General features: G+C 39.4%; 1 protein-coding gene and 1 long non-coding RNA gene across 4 annotated transcripts in view; one reads left to right on the top strand and one right to left on the bottom strand.

Moving 5' to 3' along the window:
• The first annotated feature begins 1,586 nt into the window (after nt 1-1,586).
• Nucleotides 1,587-21,370, top strand: part of LOC145555013 (uncharacterized) — a 273,441-nt gene continuing 253,657 nt past the window's right edge. Inside the window, exon 1 of the long non-coding RNA XR_014091047.1 lies at nt 1,587-1,978. This is a non-coding gene — a long non-coding RNA (uncharacterized LOC145555013). The remainder of the gene's footprint in view (nt 1,979-21,370) is intronic.
• micu1 (mitochondrial calcium uptake 1) overlaps nt 7,434-21,370 on the bottom strand; it is a 40,508-nt gene continuing 26,571 nt past the window's right edge. For all 3 annotated transcript variants that reach the window (XM_008429961.3, XM_008429964.3, XM_081616068.1), the window contains 7 exons: nt 20,908-21,022; nt 18,749-18,831; nt 18,191-18,391; nt 15,835-15,972; nt 12,989-13,097; nt 9,811-9,900; nt 7,434-8,146 (listed from right to left, as the gene is read on the bottom strand). In XM_008429961.3, coding sequence (XP_008428183.1) covers nt 7,986-8,146; nt 9,811-9,900; nt 12,989-13,097; nt 15,835-15,972; nt 18,191-18,391; nt 18,749-18,831; nt 20,908-21,022 — 897 coding nt within the window. In that variant the 3' untranslated portion in view covers nt 7,434-7,985. The remainder of the gene's footprint in view (nt 8,147-9,810; nt 9,901-12,988; nt 13,098-15,834; nt 15,973-18,190; nt 18,392-18,748; nt 18,832-20,907; nt 21,023-21,370) is intronic.

The following is a 21,370-nucleotide window of genomic DNA, read 5'->3' as shown; positions in this document are numbered from 1 at the left end:
TTCTGCATATGTATCAATTAGTTTTATTTTGTAATCAGGTTGCTGCGTGATGCAGACTTCTGCCCAGGTCCCTCCTGAAAATGAGATCTAGATCTCAATGGGGTTCACCTGGTTAAATAAAGAAAATGAAGGCTTACTTTATTAGTCTAAAATTTACACTGAGATGTAATTTAAAACATACTGAAATTAATCATCTAAAGTAGTGTTAAGTGAATTAAAAAATATATGTATTTTGAGCATATATTTTTTAAATATACACAAAATATATTTTAAATATACTTGAGAAAGTGTACATTTACACATGGGCAAATATATTTTGTTCACTTAAAGTATACTTTTATTTAATATATTAAAAGTGTATTTTGGTACAATTATGTTTTAAGTGTGTTTAAAGTTCTAATTTCGAAATTGGTACAAGTATACTTTTAGTATACTTCAGATATATCTATAGGTAGTACACTTAATACTTAGTATACTTAAAGTGTACTTTCACAAATTTAAGTATGTTTGACATATACTAAAGTATACTTTTTTTTCACCTGGGTGAACTGAGCCATAGTTTGTCATGTTTCACCTGCTGGTTATTTATTGTAGTTTAATTGCTAGATCAAATCACTGCAGCCTGATATTTTATTGGGGAATCAAAATAATCTGATCATTTTACTTTTTTTTATTTAAAAATCTGGGGTGCATTTGAGTACAGCATTAATACTCAGATACCCCAAAATAAAAATGAGTGAAATCAAGCACTTTCAGAAGTAACCTGTAATAAACAAAGTCCATCTTTGTCATAGCATAAACACCAATGTTTACACTGTTTTTCAATGCTTCCATGAAATGCATGTAAGGCACCTATTGCTCTACACCAGTGTTTCCCAACCCTGGTCCTCAAGGCACACTGACCTTTTATGTTTTAGATGTTCCCCAGTGACAGACTAGCGACCTGTCCAGGGTGTACCCCGCCTCTCGTCCTGAATGTTAGCTGGAGATAGGCACCAGCAACCCTCCCGACCCCACTGAGGGACAAGGGTAGAAAGAAAATGGATGGATGTTCCCCTGCTTCAACACACCCCATTCAGATGATTACAATTCAGCAAAATCCTGTTAATCAGCCATCATTTGCAATCATGTGTGCTGATGATGCAGGGGAGCATCTACAACATGCAGGTCAGTGTGCCTTGAGGACCAGGGCTGGGAAACACTGCTCTACACCTATAATTAATTTGGTGTTAAGAGATGAGCGTTTTCTAAAGGTAACGAACTGCAACGAAGTATAAATCAGATTTTTACTTTCGTGTTGAATGTCTCTTATACAATATATTTACCACTAAAAACAAACAAAAAACAACACTTTTCTGCAAAATTCAGCAACTGCACAGTTCTTGTTAAACAGTGTAAAATAAGTAGTAGGCCTATTTCAAAAGAGCAGAAGAAATCTTATGTTTTTGAACAATAATATTTGTTGCTAACCTGTTGCTAAGACATGGGTGTGTTTACTGGTAACCAAGTGCCACGAAGTGAACATCAGGTTTGTACTTTTGCAAAATTTGGCAACAGTAAATGTCTTGTATCTAATCAGGTAAGCCTTATTTCAAAAGAGTTTATCTTTTATAAACTATAAAACTTATTAATTAGGTTTTAAGAGATAAGCGTTTTCTACTGGTAACGAACTGCAACGAAGTATAAATCGAGATTTTTACTTTTGTGTTGAATGTTTGTTTTATAAAATATTTAAAACTAATGACAAAAAGAATGAACTTTTCTACAAAATTCACCAACTACACAATTCTTAAGTATAAAATAAGTGGTATTTCCAAAGAGCAGAAGAAATATTATGTTTTTTGATCAATAAGAATTTTTGTTGCTAGCCTGTTGCTAAGAGATCGGTGTGTTTACTGGTAACTAAGAGCCACGAAGTAAACTTAAGATTTTCACTTTTTCAAAATTTACCAACAGCAAATGTCTTCTATCTAATCAGGTAAGCATTATTTCGAAAGAGTTTATGTTCTATGAACTATATAACTTGTCATTAATTTGGTTTTAAGGGATAAGCGTTTTCTACTGCTAACGAACTGCCACGAAGTATAAATCGAGATTTTTACTTTTGTGTTGAATGTTTGTTTTATATATTTACCACTAATGACAAAAATAATTGACTTTTCTTCAAAATTCACCCACTACACAATTCTTAACAGGTATAAAATAAATGTTATTTCAAAGAGCGGAAGAAATCGTATATTTTTTTATCAATAAGAATTTTTGTTGCTAATCTGTTAATCTGTTGCTAAGAGATGATCGCGTTTTCTGGTAACCAAGTACCACAAAGTTCCACAAAATAAACATCTGATTTTCACTTTTGCAAAATTTGCCAACTGTAAATTTCTTGTGTCTAAGCAGATAAGCAGTATTTTGAAAGAGCTTATGTTTTATTAACAATATTACTTATTATTAATTTGGTGTTAAGAGATAAGCAGGGTTTTTTCTGGTAACGCACTGAACGCAAAGAATCATAATTCTTTCCAGGAGTTGCTCTGTCCCACTGCTGTTCTGCATAGGTCTTAACCCCATCAGCCAAATCATCAACTCGAGTCATCCCGTCCTTCCAAACAGACTCCAGGATGGTGGCTCATGGGATCCTCCCGGTCAGAGCCGTCATGCACTCCTGCGACATCTGCCCCCGACCCGGAGTCGGTGAGGCACCTTTTGTGGGAGTGCAGCGCTGCTGTGGGCCTGTGGGCAAAGGCCGGGCCTTTAAATTCCCATACTTGCCAGCAAGGGAGGTCCTCAACACGCAGCTAGTGCTGCACGAGGTTAGCCACCGGAAAATAGCAAAAAAAAAAAGACTTCACAGAGATGTGGCTCACCCTTGCCACATATGGACATATGGACCTCCAGAAACTTGCTGGTAAGCAGGCGCAGGCAGCTTACCAGCCCCCAGCCCCCCCCCCCCCCCCCCCGTGGCTGTGATCCAAATGGTGGTAATAAAAAGAAAAACATACAGAGCTACAGGTGACACGCCTGTAGCTCAAGGACACAGCCACAAAGAAGAATCGCCTGCGCCTCTTTGGACAAAGGAGCCGGCACTCCACGGACAGAGGTCCCAGCAGCAGCAGCCTGGCTCTCCGGGTGAGGCAGGTGGGAAGGAGCAATGGGGGAGGAAAGCCCCTCTGACCACCATCGCTGTTTGGAAGGATGGGATGGCTCTAAACTTCAAAAGAGACTGGCTACGGATACCGACTCAAGAATGCAGCCACCATAAGTCTCCTCCTCTACATGGATGGCATCAAGCTGTACGCTATGAGCGAGCGAGACATCGACTCACTGATCCGCACCACCAGGATCTGCAGCACTGACATTGGGATGTCATTTGGACTAGAGCATATAGATGATCGTCTCCCTGGCAAGGAGAGGTTACAAGGTAACTTTTCCTACCTAACAGAGGTGAAACGATAAAGGGATGAATGGATGAATGCCAGTGGGTTTTTTGTATCCTGTGTATATGATTTTGTTTCATCATACAGAATAATGTTTCAATGACTGAATGAATATGTAATGTCTTAAAATGTATGGGATAATTTTTCACTTACCATAAAAATTGTAGAAATGTCCTTTTATATCAGACTCATGTTGTCTCTGCCTGGCAGAGCTTTCCATCCAGAATTGCTTCATGATTGATTGTCCTACTCTGTATTGTGCACAATTCATAAATAAACCTGATTGAGTGATTTTACCTGAACAGTGCTTGGTAATAGTTTTTTCCACAACAATGGACAAAAACATTAAAGGCTCTCAAGTAAAAGGCGTGGCGGTTTTAGCTAATGTTGGACCCATGAGCAACATGCTAACATTAGCATATTAGCCTGCAAAGACTTTTGTGCGTCATTCTTTTTAAAGAAAAATCAACCTTTAACCATATATGCGAGTAGTAAAGGCATACATGACACATGAAAACATACTGAAGACGAATAACTCGCCTTTAAAGAAGCTCTGCTTCTTCCAATGTACAAAAAAATCCACAAACGTTCTAGAAGCTTCCCACACTTTCCTGTGCACTGCTGAGCTGAAGCGTTCACTCCAGTAACAAAAATGGTCAAATCCAGTTTACTCAAAATAACGTAATCCTGTACTTTTCTCAGGGCAAACATGTACATTACTCACATTACTTGAGTTGAATAAACAATTTAGTGAGACTTGAGTAAAGCATACAAGCCTAATTTAAGTAAGAATATGTAAGCCAAGATACTGCCCAGAACCCTCAAACTCCCAGGCCTCTGGTAGAGGACCGAGCTCAGAGGATGAGAGAGAGAGAGACCAAGAGAGAAGGGATATAGGCATATGCTGCCACCCCTGAAAAAATCCCTGCCCCTCTCTTGCCACCCCAGATATTTTTCTAGATCCGCCCCTGGTTGTGTGAATTGTCTTTATCGGGAACAGAGAAGATGAATTGGATTAAATAGTGGTTACTTTGCAAAAACATAATGGTTGCAAAAGACTTGAGATGCAGAGGAGATTCACCTGCTAGCAGAAGAATACCACTAAAACAACCAGAACTACAACACAATGGTTTATCAAAGCAAGTCCAGACCTATATTCATTTGAAAATCTGTGGGAAATATTTCATCCTCCAGATGTCTAGAGAAGAGTTGCAGCTGTTACTGCAACAAAATATCTTTGTGCAAAGTATAAGTTTCCTTCCATTTTGAGGTTATGCACCATTTTGTGATATGACATAAAATTTCATGAAAAAGTGTGGCTGTGACTTGACAAAATGTGAAACATGTCAAAAAGTATAAATAGTTTTGCAGGGAACATTAAATGTGTGTATTCTATAGTCTTAAACTAAAATAAAAACCAAAGGTTTTCATGGAGAAAGTACAAAATAATTTTAGGTCATCAAAAGCAACCGTTTGAGTTTGTTTCCATCGGAGCCTCCAGGTGGCAGCAAAGCACTTCTGTGTTTCTGTTTACATGTGGAACAGAGAGTACAGTATGAACTCTGTTACTGGATGCCATGGAGAAGCTCTGAGTGGGTTTCTGGGTCCAGAAACCAAAAAAATGTCTGGTTTCTCTCTCACTAACAAGCCTGTCAACATGTGACAGTGCTCCTTTAGCATTTCACTTTAGTAAAACGAATAATTTGACTGGGTCTCCATGACATTTACAGGTGCTATCAGTCAGAATATTAGCACCTTAGCTGCATTTTTTTCAACCTTAAATCAGAATTTAACACTAGATTACAATTTAAGCCAGATATAAAAAGGGTTTAATTCTCATCAGCTTCATTTTCTCATTATATTTGTCATTTCTGATGATGGGGCTCTGCTGTCATGAAAACATGGACATCTTGACGGTTCTCCCTCCAGGATGTTTAATTTTGGGTGCAGCTGAGTGTTTTACAGCACCACAGTGGGAAATCCACAATTATGTTGGCAGATCCTGTCACTCATTGCCCACACAAAGCATAAGCATATAAGTGGGAAAATTTCAGTGTTAAAAGTAAGATCTTGGCAAGTTCAGACAGGAATAGTTGTGAAATGTGGTGCTTTATCAGTTCTCAGTTGTTCTCAGTTATTTAAGAGAATAAGTTTTGTATTCATGGAATCAAGCTAGATGACTGGTCAAGAACCTAACTCTGCTTTAATGTGAAAATAATCGTTTCTATAACTTTTAGAATCGATTAAGATCATTATTATCACTACCACATGAGACCAGCATATCATCATAACCCTACATGAGTTTGACCAATTCTCCCACATGAGCTTTGGCTGCCAGCAGTGCCTCCAGAGTTACTTGGTATTCAATTTCTATGTTCAGGTGACAGTTTTTGAGATGCTCAAGGCTTGGAATGTTGTTTACCAAACCCAGCATTAAACATATCAAACCCTTTAATATCTGATCTTTCCTTTTGTCTTCATGATGCCATTTGTTCAACAACAAATCAATGAGCCCTTCATAAAACAACTAGATATGCCGACCTTAAATTAAATACAGCTGGACTCTATCGATTAGGTGGAATCTGAAGGTAGGCTAATTGGTAGCACTGGATGATATTCATGGGTATAATGTTAAGTAGTTGTACTGGGAACAAGGAAATGCCAATTTCCCAGCCGGAAAAATCAATTGAAACGCCCTATGAAGTCAAAATACCCAGTGGGAAAAAAACTCCCAACTACTACCCTTAGTTACGACCTTTAAAAGCCGATTTTGCATTTCAATATGGCCGCTTCGGACGTCAACGCTAGCTGTGGTGGACATACATTTTATAAGACACATGTAAGAACGCGTGTAAAATATTTGTTACATGCAGCGCCAGCAACTCTAAACAAATGAAAAGTGGTATTTGCTCATGGAAACTTCAAATGACGTAAGAAGTACTACAAACATGGGCGTCGCCATTTTGAAATTCGACTTCTTCACTATCTGGTACCCGTTAATCTCCGACTTCCAAGGTAACTGGAGTGCAGCTCAGAAGTAAAGGGCTGGGGCCTGAAAACAAATGCTCTAAAATCTGAATAATTTTCTTATAAGAATGTGTTTGTAACAGAACAGTTGTGGTATTTTAATTAATTCGAGAGAAGACCAGGCGGCCTGGTGAGTCACACATTTTCCTAATTGTAAATTAAAAATCCCTTAGCATTTCAAAAACAGTATTAATAATGTGCACACTGAGAAAAGATAAGGGGGTTATTGATGTGAAGGAACATGATGTAATTACACAAATGAGCTGGGCTGGCACCGACTCCGAATGCAGCTTTAGTGAGCAGGGAAACTTGACCGACCGTCCTTGCTCAGGGTTTACATGAATGGCTTCTTGACATTCACTCTTCAGATGCGACTGTGTGCTGCCATTTCTGGGAGTTTTTGCACATCAGTTTCTCTAAAGCGATTTTTGGGAATAAATGTCATGAAGTGAACACAATTTGAAATGAAACATTTTAATTTCAATGTGATTGGGATTCCAGACGTAAACTCATGGAAAAAAACAGCAGAGGAATAATAATGATGAGAGGTTCTTGAACCTAATCTCCTGCCTAGCAATCACTCCTGAGCACCACTTCCGCCTGTCAGCGGTAAAACATGCGAGAGAGAGCAGAGCGGCTTGTTTCAGGCCGATGGTGCAGTGTGTGTGTGTGTGTGCGCGCGTGTGTGTGAGAGAGGAAGCTGCAGGACAATCTTTTAATGGGCAGCAGAGGCAGAGGACTGCCCATCCTTTTCCATTTCAATTAGACAAAACTGCTGACTGTTTCCACACACACATCCATCGCTTTTATGTTTCTGAGTGTATGAGCTGGCAGATGTGATCAAAATACAAAATTTCACATAAACATGTTATAGTACACTCCATTACGCATGACGAATGACTCCAGGTATCGGTGCCATTAATCCTTCACTGAGCTTTCCCTAAAATTCAGATTGAAAAGAAGAACGACGCATTTTCACTATGAAAAAAATCTTTAATCGGATTTTCTTTGAAGATTTATCTTTAGAGAAAAAGAAGTATGTTCTTTATTGGACGACAAACTGGTGAGGAATATTAAGATAGAAGAAGCTGTGGGACTTGATTTGCTTTGTGCAAAACAAACTGAGCGGCCGGTGTCAGTCCTGAAAAAACATATCTGGGTAAAAACAAAACTGACTCCCCTTTTACTCTTAATTGCAATCAAAAAGGAAAGAAAAACAGTTGCTTTTAGTGTTTTTAAGTTTTTAAGTCAGATAATTAAAAAGCTTGAATATGGAAAAAAATAAGCAGAAACTTTGCAATATTCTGAAAAATACAAGTACAATGCAATGCCTCAGAAAGGCACAAGAGCAGGAGCCGTTCAGGATGTTTCAGTCACGGTGGGTTAATAGCTTGAAGTACAGCAGCATGCAGTAATGACTGATGATCGCCCTCAGAGCTGCAGCTTTACTGAGTTCATGTCGATTCTCCTGAACAAGAGCGTCTTTGTCTCTCGCCACACAAAACGCCTCTGAAATGGTGTCCATTACGTCTTCGGAGCGGCGAAATCCCAGGCGGTGTCCTGGGCGCACTTCCACATGGCGCGCACCAGCCGGGTGAAGCCCATGTCTTTGGGTTTCTCCAACCCACGCATCAGCCGCTGCTTCATGATGGCGATGAACTCCTTGTTGCTAAGCTCCCCGTTCCCTGGAGGAGGCAGACGAGGAGGGAGAGGAGGGGAGACGGACAGGGGGAGGGAGGTGATGAAATAATGAAGGAAGGGGAAGTAAGAGGAGGGGGAGAGGAGTTTCAATTTTCTCAACTCTAGAGGCGATACAACACGGAAAATATTCACACCCTTTGAACAGCACAACATTTTGTCACATTCAAACTGCAACGTGCAAGTCGTGAATAATTGCAAAATGATGAATGGAAAAATAACATCCGGAACACTGCAGCCTTATAGTGAAACATGGTGGTCGGAGCATCATACTCAGGGAATGCTGTTCTCCAGCAGAGACCAGATAGCGGGTAGAGGCATACTCAAAACACGTGCGGCTGACATGGCAACCAAATCGCTGACTCAGGTTGGCCAAACGAGATTTTTAAAACCAATTTTCTTTTCATCAAAATGTTAACAATAAGGAGCTGCTTCACTCCTAAAATTTTGTTGTTACACTGATATTTATCATCAATCACCCTTGGCAACAGAAACTGCCATCAAGCATTTGTGATACCTGGCAATGAGTCTTTTCTCTCACAAAGGATAAATTTTTTCCCTCTTTAGAGAAAATTGTTCCAAAAATACTGAAGGGTTTCAACTACGATCGGTCTGTTTGAGGTCGGGCTGCTTCATCTCAGTTGGATTTAAGTCCACACTTACACTAAGGCCGCTTAAAAATTGTAATGTTTGTTGGTTTGTTTATGTTGGATCATTGGATCATTGTCCAACTGCATCACCCAAAGGAGTTTAAGCTGAAGGCCGGCTCTCTCTCTCTCTCACTCAGAAACTTTATGCATTTGATCAGAATTCATGGTTTTATCACTTATTTTAAGCGGTCAAAGACCCAAAGAAGCAGAGCAGCTGCAGACCATCAAACCTCCACTATATTTGACTCTTGTTATAATCACCTTTTTTGTGATATTTTTATCCCAGCTGCAGTAACAGGATGCAAATCCTAAACAAAGTTCCACTTTTCTCTGGAGGATATTTTCCAGAGAGTGTTGGGAATGAGAGATGGGCCGTAGCAATCTTTTGGGTCAAATCTGGATTCTATCTTGGAAGTGTCGTGCGAGCCATTTTGCTTCAGTATCTTTCTTATGGTTAAACCATGAACAGTGAACTTGACTGAGGAAAATGAGGCCCTGCAGATCTGGAGATACGCTTGGAGAAATTTTGTTAGACTGCAACTCCTGGGAAGGTTCACTGCTTTTAAATATTTTCTCTGTGGATAAAGACTTCCACTGGAGTCCCATTTCCACACTGTTAGATGTCAATTACTGTGTTTCTCATCTGTTAATTTCTTAAGACTGACGTATGATGTGTTGCTTTTTGAGATCTTTTGGCCTACTACATGATATCAAAACGGATATAATTGTTGAATCTACAGGTCCGGTCATAATAAAGGGTGTGGCAAGTGAGACTGAACCAAAATTAATCAGAGTTAATTCAGTTACTTTTCCACACAGGGTTGATTTGGATAGCTGCTACCAGTTAAAATACGCCAACACTGTAACGTGACTAAAATGTGACAAGTTCAAGGTGTGTGAATTCTCTGACGACTTCAGTTTCTTCATATCTCCAGGGACTATATGCTGTGTTTAATTATCTCCCGTGGAGGGATACGATAACGAGACTGTCGTGTGCTTACCGTCGCAGTCGAAGAGAGCAAACACGACGTCGCACACGTGATCCGACAGCTCCACCTTGGCAACGGTGCGGGCCACCTGCTTCATGGTAACTGAGAGGGGGAGAGATTTCAGAGTAACAAAGGTCTGAGCGAGCTCACACGGAGAGCATTGTGTACACAAGTCAAACTGCAGTGGATCAATACTAGGCAGGTTTTTCCATTCAGCAGAGAGACAGGAGAGAGGAGGAGGAGGACTACGAGGAAGAGCGTGGAGTAACGGGAGAAAAGAAAGATGGAGGCTGTGAGGGGAAAAAGGTGTTTGCGATTAGAAGCTGATGAGAAACTGGCATGTGGTCCACTGTAAAGGAAGTTTCAATTATGTGATTGATCAAATAAAGTGAGAAAAAATATGCATAATTTTCAATATATCAATATATATAGCTCAGAAAGAGAGTTTATACCAATTACACTGTGTGGCCTGGTCAAAGCCTAAAATCAAATGTAGAATGGAGGGATGAATTACAAATTGCAGGTCAAATCTAACTGAGTTTTAGCAAAACTGTGAAAAAGAATGGACAAACATTTTAGTCTATAAGTGTTCAAAGTTTGTAGAGGTAAACTGTAAACGACCCTAAAAGTACTGAGACAGCAGTATTGAGTTTTTAAAAAACAATAAAAACATCATTTTTGTAAATGACATTGCACCTGGAAAAGGAAAGAAACAGCACTAGCTTGTGTTAGTCTGTCACATGAAATTAATATTTCTGCAAGTCAATGTAATTAGTGAAATAAAATTATGAAAAAGGTCCATCACAATGAAAAAAAAAGTCAAAGCAAATGGTGAAAAAAAAAAACCCTGAGACAAATCCCACCAAGAAGCCCATTAGCGGCCTTCTTTTGTACCTTTCAGAGAGCTATTGTGCAGTTTCTCACTTAACGCCCACATACGAGAGAGAGAGCAGGGAAAGGGTGTGAAATCGTTGGATTTGAGAGTGAGATTGGAAAGATGAAAGTAAAAAGGAGAAACAGGGAGAAAAAAAAAAGATATAGAAAAGCAGCAAACGATCCGAGAGCTCCTGTAGGCGGGAAGAGCAGGGAGTCGGTTTTGGAGTGGACAGCAGAGGGGAGAAGATAAGTTGCAGACTCATGCCTGGCAGCAGGCTGATGGTTTCAGACAGACGATGGTGAGTTAATGCGAGTCCGAACTGTGGCACCTCAGGGCCGATTCCTCACCGCGTTAACGCAGCTGCTGCTGCTTCATCAGTGAATAGATGTGCAGACAGAAAACATAAGGAGGTTTATTCATTGTCTCCTGACAATAAAAATAGGAGACAATGAATCATCAAACAGTTTCCATATTAGAAAGCTGCAGATTCTCAGGCGCTGATGTCAAACTGTTCTTATTAGCATTCAATAATAAAAAAAAGTTGAGAAATTCAAATAACCTAATCAGTGATGAGTAATTCAGCCTCCACACTGATTAGATACTCTGCTAAAATTGAAGAAAAAGCTTTAAGCGTCCAGCGCTCGGGAAATAACGGTCTAATAAAATCGCTGGTGCTATAAATATTTGCACCCTAACGTTAGCAGGACAGCACTTCTCCTTGAAGATTTCCCAAGGTGGAGCAAACAGAGAGAGGGATGATTCCTCTCCGATCCTTTCTGCTGCCCTCCTCTCTTCAGCTCGCCACGAGTTTTACAGGATTTATGTCTGAGGACCGAGAAAGGTTAGCTTTGTGTCCGGTGAACCAACTATGTAAATATGGACATATGTTTTGGATCATTATCCAGCGGAAAGAGCAACTGATGACCCATTCCTGGTTTTCTGGCAGAGGTCACAGGTTTTTATGTTTTTTTCATCGGGGTTCATGATGCAGTGCATTTTAAAAAGGTTTCCAGGTAAAGCAAACTGAGTAGTGAACCCAAGAGGAATGTGTATGATTAATAGTGATGTATCTGAAAACCTGACGTCAGTGTGACCACTGCATTTTGGTGCGGTCTCCTCCTCTCTGTCTTTCCTGTACTGCTACTCATTTAAAAGCTGCTTTGTCATGGCTTCTTCTCTTAATTCTGTTACTGCAAAATAAAGGCTTCAATTAAAAAATACTTTATGTATCCCAAAGAGAAATTAAATGTTGTAACTTGTATCATCCAAGTATCTTCAGAGTCGCCGTGGAAGGTGACGCTGTGGGCAGGAAGGACCTCCCCTAGCAGTCAGTCTTGCAACAAATCTGAAGAAGCCTCTGTCTGAAGACTGTTGCTGACAAGCTAGCATCTCAATTTCAATGCAGCAGAGAAGATATTCTACAGTTACATGTCCTGGATGAAACCATCAGTTGTTAGCAAGCACTGCTAATGCACCTCACTTCCTTTTGCCGCTCCTCTTTAAATCTTTGATCATACGGTTAGAGAGCCGGGTATAAACACCGAGTCGTGGATTTGAACTTCTCCCATATGATCGATGGAAAAAATGAGGCTTGAACGTCCTCCTGCTCTTTCTGCTCTGCTGCCATGCTGTCGTAACTGAATGAAATTGTGTCTTTTTCCAAGTTTTGAAAAAATTGGGGCATCTGTGTCGGGTCATGTTTAGACCGTAGATAAACAAGAAGTCATTGTATTTTAAGTTGATGAAACTTTCTAGAAACATTGAATTTGTGATCAAAGAATACCATTTAAAAATGCTTCAGTTACATCTATTTTATACGGATTGTGGTAATGTGGTGTATACCCTCCACTAAATAAATATGCTCAGATTAAAGGATATACTCCTATTTTCTAAGCGTGAGATTAATAAATGCAACAGGAGATGAATTTATTTTAAATTTTTAAACATCCTTAGCAGGAATACTCCTGGTATTTTCTGAGGGAGACCATGTATTTACGCCTCAGCACCTTCCCCCCTCCACTGTGCAACGACCCATGAGGATCTCGCCATGTGTCGGTGGGAGTCAGTAGCCTGTACTGCAGGATGTCATCGGTCATGTGTGCATAAGCAGGTCCTGGATTTAGATGTGCTCACAGCTGCAGTCTTAAAGAGAGAAGTGGTAGATAAACGGATGGATGGAGAAACGAATGACAGAGAACTGAGTGAGGGGTGGGAACGAAGCCAAGCTGAAAGTAGATTTGGTTTGCAGGGTTCCAACATGTCAGAGGGTAAAAGTGATAACAGTTAGACCAGTTAAAGCGAGAGAGGGCGTACCTTTATCTATTGAAGCTCCAGCCATGTGGTAGAAACTAAGTGCTGTGTCCACATCGTTCACGTTCTTTAGAAAGGTAAAGAAATTCTCCACCTCCTCAAAAGTGATTCCCTGTGTAGAGAAAAAATAATAGGGAAGGAAAAAGTTTAGTCTGGCCAAAAAGGAAGAAAACCTGCCACAAACTGTCACAATGAGATCTGCAACCGTAACCGAGAGCAGCTCTGCAGTGTGACACAAATGACAAGAGGAAGCGGGCAGAAGCTTTTGACACACATGGATGATCAGCGCGCGGCGAAAGGACAGGAGAACAGACGGTGTTAAACACACACGCATACAAACACAAACCCCCAGAATCACCACCAGACAGCTGCTGCTCCCGAGTTCATTTGCAAAGAAAAGCGAGCAGCTGCTTTTCAGCAACATATTTCTGTTTTCTTTATTTTATATTTACTTTATGGGTGAGTGGAAATCTGAACGCCAAACAGCAGGATGAGAGAGGCCAAGTGATGAAAGAGGAGAAACGGGGAGTGATGCTGTGTGATGTTTAACTCCTTAGAGGGAGACAAAGCAAGGATTCATCTTTTTCATGAGCTGCAGGACCGCTCTGTTTATGCTGCTTTTTCTCCGATAATTGCTGCACTTCTCCATCAAATATGCCTCATCATGCCTCCCATATCTTCACTAAACTGACTGATGGGCTCATTACACTAAAGAGGAGCTATTATGAAACCAGAGCCTGAAGATAAACTGGGTATACTTTGGCTGCCTTTGTAACTCTAGTCTGGTATCTCTAGTCTGGATGCTCACAGTTGAATCCATTTTTCAGCTTTAAAACTTTAAAAGTGACCAAATAAGCCCACATCACAATGCCGCCACCGTCATGTCTCACTGTGCTTATTTTGGTGATACACAGTGTTCATTTCATGGTTCACAGTTCAACTTGGACTTATCATAACATAAGTAATTCTCCAGTAAGGAGGCCGGTCTCTTATGGCCAGTAATATTGATAATACAGGTGATTGCTCTGTTTATGATCCTTTTTCTAAGATAATGGCTGAATTTCTCCATCAGGTTATGCCTCATCATGCTCTGTAAAACTTCACTGAAATGACTGAGGGGCTCATTGCACTGAGTATGAACTAATATGAAACCAGAAATAGACCTGAAAGAGAAGAAAGAGGGCTTTACGTCCTAAAAGGGCTGCAAATAATTATTTTAGTAACTGACGATCAATCGGATTAAACAATTTACACATTCTACAAATTTTTCTTTTAACCACTTAAGATTTTTTTTAATACTTTATCAGAAATACATTAAAATATACACATAAACAATTCAATAAATTTTGAAAACAATGAAATAAATATTTTGTTGCCTAAAAATGCTCAAATTGCCTTTTTAAATCTGTATACTCCAGTTAACAATTAAATGATTACAAAATTAGTTGACGATCGTTTCAGTGATCAATTCATCACGATTAATCTAATTACTCGTTTCAGCCCTACATCCCAGCTATATTTTAGTTGTCATGTTGTGGTTTTAGATGTTTGTTTGGATTTAATAATGAAATATTTTCACATGTCCAGCTTTCCAGCAGAAACTACAAGGTTGTGGCTCAGAACCTTAAAAAAAACTATTTGAAATGACCCAAAGTTCGACAGCCACTCCCTGAAGGGTTTCAGCGGATTTTACTCTGTTTTGGATGTTTTCTTTGAAATAAAAGGCTTTTATCTTGCAGTTTTTGTTCAGATAGGCTAAAAACACAGAACATTGCTTTGTCTTTGTTCCTTTTTCTAAGATAATTTCTGTACTTCTCCATCAGACAAGCCTCATCCTGCCTCTCTCTGGCATGTGGTTTTCAATATTTCACTGTGATGTCTGCCAGCTTTAGTTTCTAGTAGCTCCTGTACCGCACGGACACTATTTCACTGATATGACTGATGAGCTCATTAGACTACAGAGGAGCTATTTTGAAAGCAAATACAAAACAGAAAACACATATTTGTTTTTATTTTCATCTATTCTTTCCTGTTTTTAGTGCTTGAAGAAATATGTCTGGGAGCAGTGGAAGAAAGTTGGCGCCGGTGAAAAAAGTTACAGCCTCCTTTCTGGAGCATCAACTTAAATCAATCTAAAAGAAAGCGACTGAAAGAGAAATATTAAAGGAGTCGAACAAAGTCTGAAACGGTTGGAGTCTGTGGAGACTGAGATCCCGGAGAAGCTCAAAGATGGATGAAATGTTAGCTTTTTCTATGCAGCAACAGCTCTTTCTTTGATCATAGCTAAACAGTTTTGATCAGGTGGATAACGACTGGAATAGAAAGTGTTATCATTTCTTATCAATGCCTTACTTTTTACCTTGCCGTTCACAAACACGGCTGACCAGAAGCAGAAGATTCTAAATGTTTTTTTTAGGTTTGTCAAATATTGTTAAATCCAGGAGAGTTCAGGTGAGACGTTTGCAGACATGCATCGTCAATTTTGGTTGACGACGCTTCTGAACTGCCTCGTTGGGTGAAAAAGCCAAGAAGAAACTTGAGTTTGAATTTATAGTTGGTTTTCTCTAATGCCTGGGCCACAATAATACACAGCCTCAGATTTAGTTTTTTGTCTCGACTGTTAATTGTTTTTTCTGTGAACTAATTTGTCTTGAAGGTATCAATTCTGAAGCAGGGACTTGTTTTTTCTAACCATTGCGATGTGAAGCTTGCCTCAATGTGGATGGTGACGTTGATGTTGTGTGGCAGTTTTCAATTCATGGATTTGGCGAAATTATGAGATTCATCCACAATACAGTACAATAAACCTGATTATCTCTGACTGCAGATAAACAAAAACACGGCTCCACCTGTGCATCCTTAAACATCTTCTTCAAGCCCTTCTGCATCTGCTTGAGTTTCCGTGACTGGACGCCGCTGTACGCCAGCAGCATCCCTCCAAACTGCCTCTCCGTGATCCTGCCGTCCATCGGGTCGTTCCTCTCAAACTGTGGAGACAGACAGATAGGAAGTGAGCGTTCCCCAGAGGGACTGACAGATTACTATGAGCAGGATGGCGTGGGGCGAGGACGGGGAACAGTAAACACTGGAGTCGGGCTTCAAGTTGAATCTTGTTTAGAGACATTAAAGCTGAATGTGCTTTATGCTAACCATGTTTCACTGGATGACTTAACAGTGTTTTTTGGGGGGAGCCGGGTGCGATTTGATGCTGTTTGACAGCCTAAATGCTCTCTCTCATGTTCGCCTCTGGATGTGATGACCTCTGGAAATTTGCTGCACTTCTGGCATTATTAAGCTGCTGTTCATGTAGCCAGAAAAGCTTCCTTAAAGGAAAAGAGACCAGGAACCTGGTCAATTTTAAAAGCATCCTGGTAGCCTAGCTATAGATAAAATGTTGTCCTTCTGTAATTTTAGTTTTAGTAAAACAATCAGGTCAGAAATTGTCAGTACCTTAGGAATGCAAATAATGATTATTTTATTGATTATTAATCAAACAAGCTGGCACGTTCTACTGATTTTTCATTTACCCTCTTAAGCTTTTTTTTAATACAATATTAGAAATACATTAAAAATGCAAAAAAAAAACAAAAAAAAAACCAAATAATTCAGTTAATAGTCTTCCCAGTGAATATTTTTATGTGACCTGTATTTATACAAGTTGACTCAATGAGAGACCTGTTTTGATAAAAAATGACAGCAACAAACCAAGAAATTAAGAAATTTGATTCAATTGAATAAGCTGATAAAATATGAGCCTAAAAATAGCAAGTTTCATAAGAAGATTTTCCCTTTTGCCTGAAAAGAAATATGCACCAGGTGAAGCTAAAACTATCATCATTTCAATAATTGATTCATCTCGATTAATCCCACTAATCGTTTCAGCATCATTTGTGATATAGTACTACTATAGAGTGTACAGAAAATGTCACGTCGCTCGTTTTCCTCTTCCTCGTCTCTTATTATTACTTTGACGTTTTGGGAAACCACCAACCAACAGAAAACCTGACATGGACTGAAAGCTTTTGAACACTGAAGTCAGCCAATTAATTTAATCCCCAAACAAAACCAGTCTACCAGGGCTGAGAAAACTATGTCTGAATCTATTGGAAACATGTCAGTCTCGGGTTTGTAATTTCACTCGCTGTTTGTTCATCAGTCTGGGCGCTCGAAATGTTGACAGCATGCATGCATGGCCAGCACTGATTGCCTGTTATTGCTCTAACTATAGTGCTGCCAGGGAAATGCACTGGTTTTCTTTGGTGCTTTGCTGCTTAAACATTAAAACTTTGTTGAACACAAAGGTTCTGATGCAGTGCAGGTTCAAATTTTGAATATAAATTTTTTTTTTACATAATTTCTAGACATTCTTTTAATCGGAAAAAATACATTACAGATTTTAAAATGACAAAATGATCACACTTTTTTTTTTTAAATTAAACCCAACCATTAAAAAAAAAAAAAAACTCCAGTTTCAGCCTCATGACTCAGATATGTAAAAACTGAACCAGAAGACAAAATTCCTTGGGATTATTGTAATTTGCCTCTGGAAATTATGCACATTTTTTTACATATTTTTTCAAAACAATATGAACATGTCATAAAACAAAATGTAACTTTCCTCTTTCCACCTACAGTTTTATATTTTTCTTAAAAAACAAAAATAAGAATAAAAGGTTGGCTCCTTATATGATCTAAATCTTCAATAGTAGTTATCTTTATTCAAAATGTCAGATAACATTTGTGGCTCTAAGCAGGTTTTATTTAGCTGGATTGAAGGCAAAAATGTATATATATATTTTTTGCAGACCCCTGATCGAGAATCCAGCTTGGGATTGATAAGGTGCTAAAAACTGAAATCCATCTTCATATCTACAGCTGGCAATTAAAGGCTTTAGTCAAAACTTATTGGTGTTTTAAACTTTAATTTCTAGTTCTCTTTGGGATGCAGATGAGCAAATGTAAAAAAAAATTGCACTAGATCAGCTGAATGTGTAAACTTTTCAGAGAAACTGTAAGATACCCAACAGGCACAAAAACGTTTGGTGAGTAAATCTTACTGGATATGCTCAACAGAAATATCACAGTTATACATCACTGTCAGTGTCTACAAGGAGCCGGTGTGCAGTTACTGATAAAAAACAGATAAACCTGGAGCAAATTTTATTGATACATCAAAGCTATGGCTTTAATTTCCTTTTTTATTACCTCTAGTTTGAGCACATCGTGTTGCAGTTTCCTCTGAAACTCCAGGAAGCTGCCAATAGTGAGCTTCCCCTTCAGGTCCTCTCCAAAGAAATAAGTGGTGAGAGCAGAGCTGCAGCCGGCCGTCTTTAGAGTGTTTCCTGTGGTGGAGCGGTCACGGTGCCGCATGCCCATGCTGGTCTGGGATCGAATGATGCTCTGGACCTGAACACGAAAGATGTCACATGATACAAGGCTGCAGACGCACTGAGGAATCAGTTGGGGGGGTAGGAGCTGGTGGATTTTTGTTTTAAATCCTTTAGTGATAAGAATCTATACTGTCTAAAAAAACAGAAGCAGACGACACTGTAAAAATATCTTGCAGAAATCTGGGTACAGACGCTGACTTATAGCACATAATTCCTCTAATTTATTCATTTATAAATTAATTTTACTTGAGAACTTAATTTTACTGGAGATCGGTCCCATCTCTATTCCATCTCAGTGTTTTACAGTTCAAATTTGACCATTTTTGCCGAGTATTCAAACGTTTCCCATTTCTTCTGCTGTTAACAGTCTGACCTGTTCAAACTCCTCCAGGTCCACTTCTCCATCGCCGTTCAGGTCAAACATCTTGAAAGCAATCTCAAAGTTTCTCTGGGGAGCTGGACACGGCAGAACACAAAGACACAAAAAGAGATACGCTCTTAAATCAGCGCGGCACAATATGAAGAGAGGAGAGGCAAAAAGTAATGACATATTTACTACAGAGCAGCTTGTGTGATCACACCACTGGGGATGGGCTTCGGGTCAAACATACAGACAATAAACATTCCTCTGAGCACCAAACAAAAACGGCACAATTAACCTCTCCGTCTGCCGGCAGTGGTGCTGCTGCAACATACAGCGCTGAGAAAAATGTTTGCTCCTTACAGATATATTGTGTTATACGACATATTGAAGAAAACGTACTGGGTGACTGCTTTCAAATCCTCTAAGCATTTAATGTTTTCATTTCCTAACATTACTTATGTTGCTGCAGCATCACAGCCTCTCAGGTCACCAATTCCCACATGTAAAATGAACCTGCAGCTACCAGGAAGCTGATTGGTTTGAACTATGGTGCATAAGCCAAGATGAACACCCAGGTAAACGATTTCAGCATCTTAACAGGGATCCTGTGGGACTCTAGATGCATTTGAGCCCTAAGCAGACCCCACCCCACCCCCCCGCTCTCCCTAAGGTGGTTTATAATCTGACCTTTAGCAGACAACTGCTGCTTTGCACAGAAATCCTACAGATATGAAACAACTGAATGTAATTTAAGTCTGTAGATTTAAAGGATAGATTTGACTTATTTAATATGAATGACTAAGATGGAACACATTTTTGCAAAAAGCAGCCCCCACAGGTCTACATTTGTATATAAAATGGATTACAACCTGTCCGGTTCCTCGCATTTCTCCTTAAAAATTACTCAGCCTTCATACAAACATTCTTCATACAAACGGATTATAATAAATGAACTAGCTAAACTACAAATGTAAATTTAACAACCTTCAAGAGGAGGGATGGACGTCAAATTTTTACTACTACTATTAGCTGAAATACTCAGGAGCAGAAACATTATCGTGCAACTTCAGTTTCTGTTTGATTCAGCTGCTAATTTTAAAGAAACTGTCAAGCCGAGCGCACAGGAAACCTGACAGAGGAAGAGGTTATACAACGCAAACAGAGCTGACCAAACTAACATCATCTTACTGGAAAAGGTCAGCTTTCATAACGAGTCTCTTCTGCTGCATTATAGAAGCAGAAAAGATGCAGCGCCGTGCAAAAGTATTGACACACTTTTAACCTTTTCACATTTTGCTCCATTGCAACCAGAAACATCAATGTATGTATTTGGGATTTTATGCCTGAGCAACATTTTATTAGGGCATGAATGTGAAGAAGGAGGTGATTTACACTCTTTTTTTGTAAACAGGAATCTGAAGTGTGGCATGCTTTTTGTTTTCAGACCCCTAAATAATCTACAGTGCATTCAATTCCCCTGCATGCAATAACTTAAAATCTGAAAAGTATAGAATGAAAACAAGTTAATTTCAGCTTGCTTAGATAGAGTACATTTATCAAGAATCACCAAAGATTCTCCACTGGATTTAGGTTGGACTGTGACTAGGCCATTTTTTATATTTAACATGCTAGACGAGGTGAATCTGAAGTGTCAGGTTTTTTCCCAGCATCGTCCTGTATCCAGCTTCTCATCACGTCTGAACAGCTTCCTTGTTTCTCCTGAAGGAGAATATTCCCACAGCACAATGCTGCCACTACTAACCTTCCACATTGGGATAGTGGCTTCAATGTGAAGTGTTCAGTTATTTTTTTTCTCCCACATACAAACAACGAACAGACTGAAAAACTCAATTTTCATCTCATCTGACCACAAAATGTTCTTTGTCACATTTGCTGTGTCACATCGTTTGAGGCAGGTAGATGCAATGTTTGTAGGGATATCAGAGTAAAAAGGACTGAAAAGGTGTGTCACACTTTTCAGATACTTAAATTTGAACCTTGTTATTCTCTTACAGAATTATTTATTACCTAATTTATGCACAAATTCTAATAAAGTACATGAAAATCTGTGGTTGGAACTTGGCAAAATGTATAAAAGACAGCAGGGAATGAATACTTGTCCTCTGCGAACTTGTCACCCACAGGCAATGTGAACAGATTATACTTACTGGACAGCACTGTAGTGAGAAAAATGTAGTCAGAGAAGGAGATAAGGCCACATTCTCCTAATGTGTAAAATATGCTGTCCTCATCTGCAAACTTCTCTCTCTCCTGGGCAATTTTCTGCTCATCCAGGTCAGGACAGAAAAAAAGGGGGGAAAAAGTTACAAACAGCACAAACTTTACAGATTCTGCAACGACGGTGTGTTTCAGAGTTGAAACAGAGAGGATGTACAGTACGCAATGGACACATAAGCATTGTTATTTTTTTCCCCACGCACATATCGAAAAAAAAAAGTCACAATGCACATAAGGGTTGATTATACCCAGATGGGTTATGACAGGAGTCATGCAACTGCTGCATACACGTGAAGCCATTCAGATGGGTGAGGGCGACATTGAAAAACAATTAGTGAGTGGTCAGGTCAGGTTGGAGACACATTAACCACCAGAGGCTTTACTCACAGTGTG

The sequence above is a fragment of the Poecilia reticulata genome, chromosome 15, assembly GCF_904066995.2.
Source record: "Poecilia reticulata chromosome 15, P_reticulata-male-v2, whole genome shotgun sequence".
Classification (NCBI taxonomy): domain Eukaryota; kingdom Metazoa; phylum Chordata; class Actinopteri; order Cyprinodontiformes; family Poeciliidae; genus Poecilia; species Poecilia reticulata.
The sequence above is the reverse complement of the archived record's forward strand: the minus strand, read 5'-3'. Positions and strand labels throughout refer to the sequence as shown.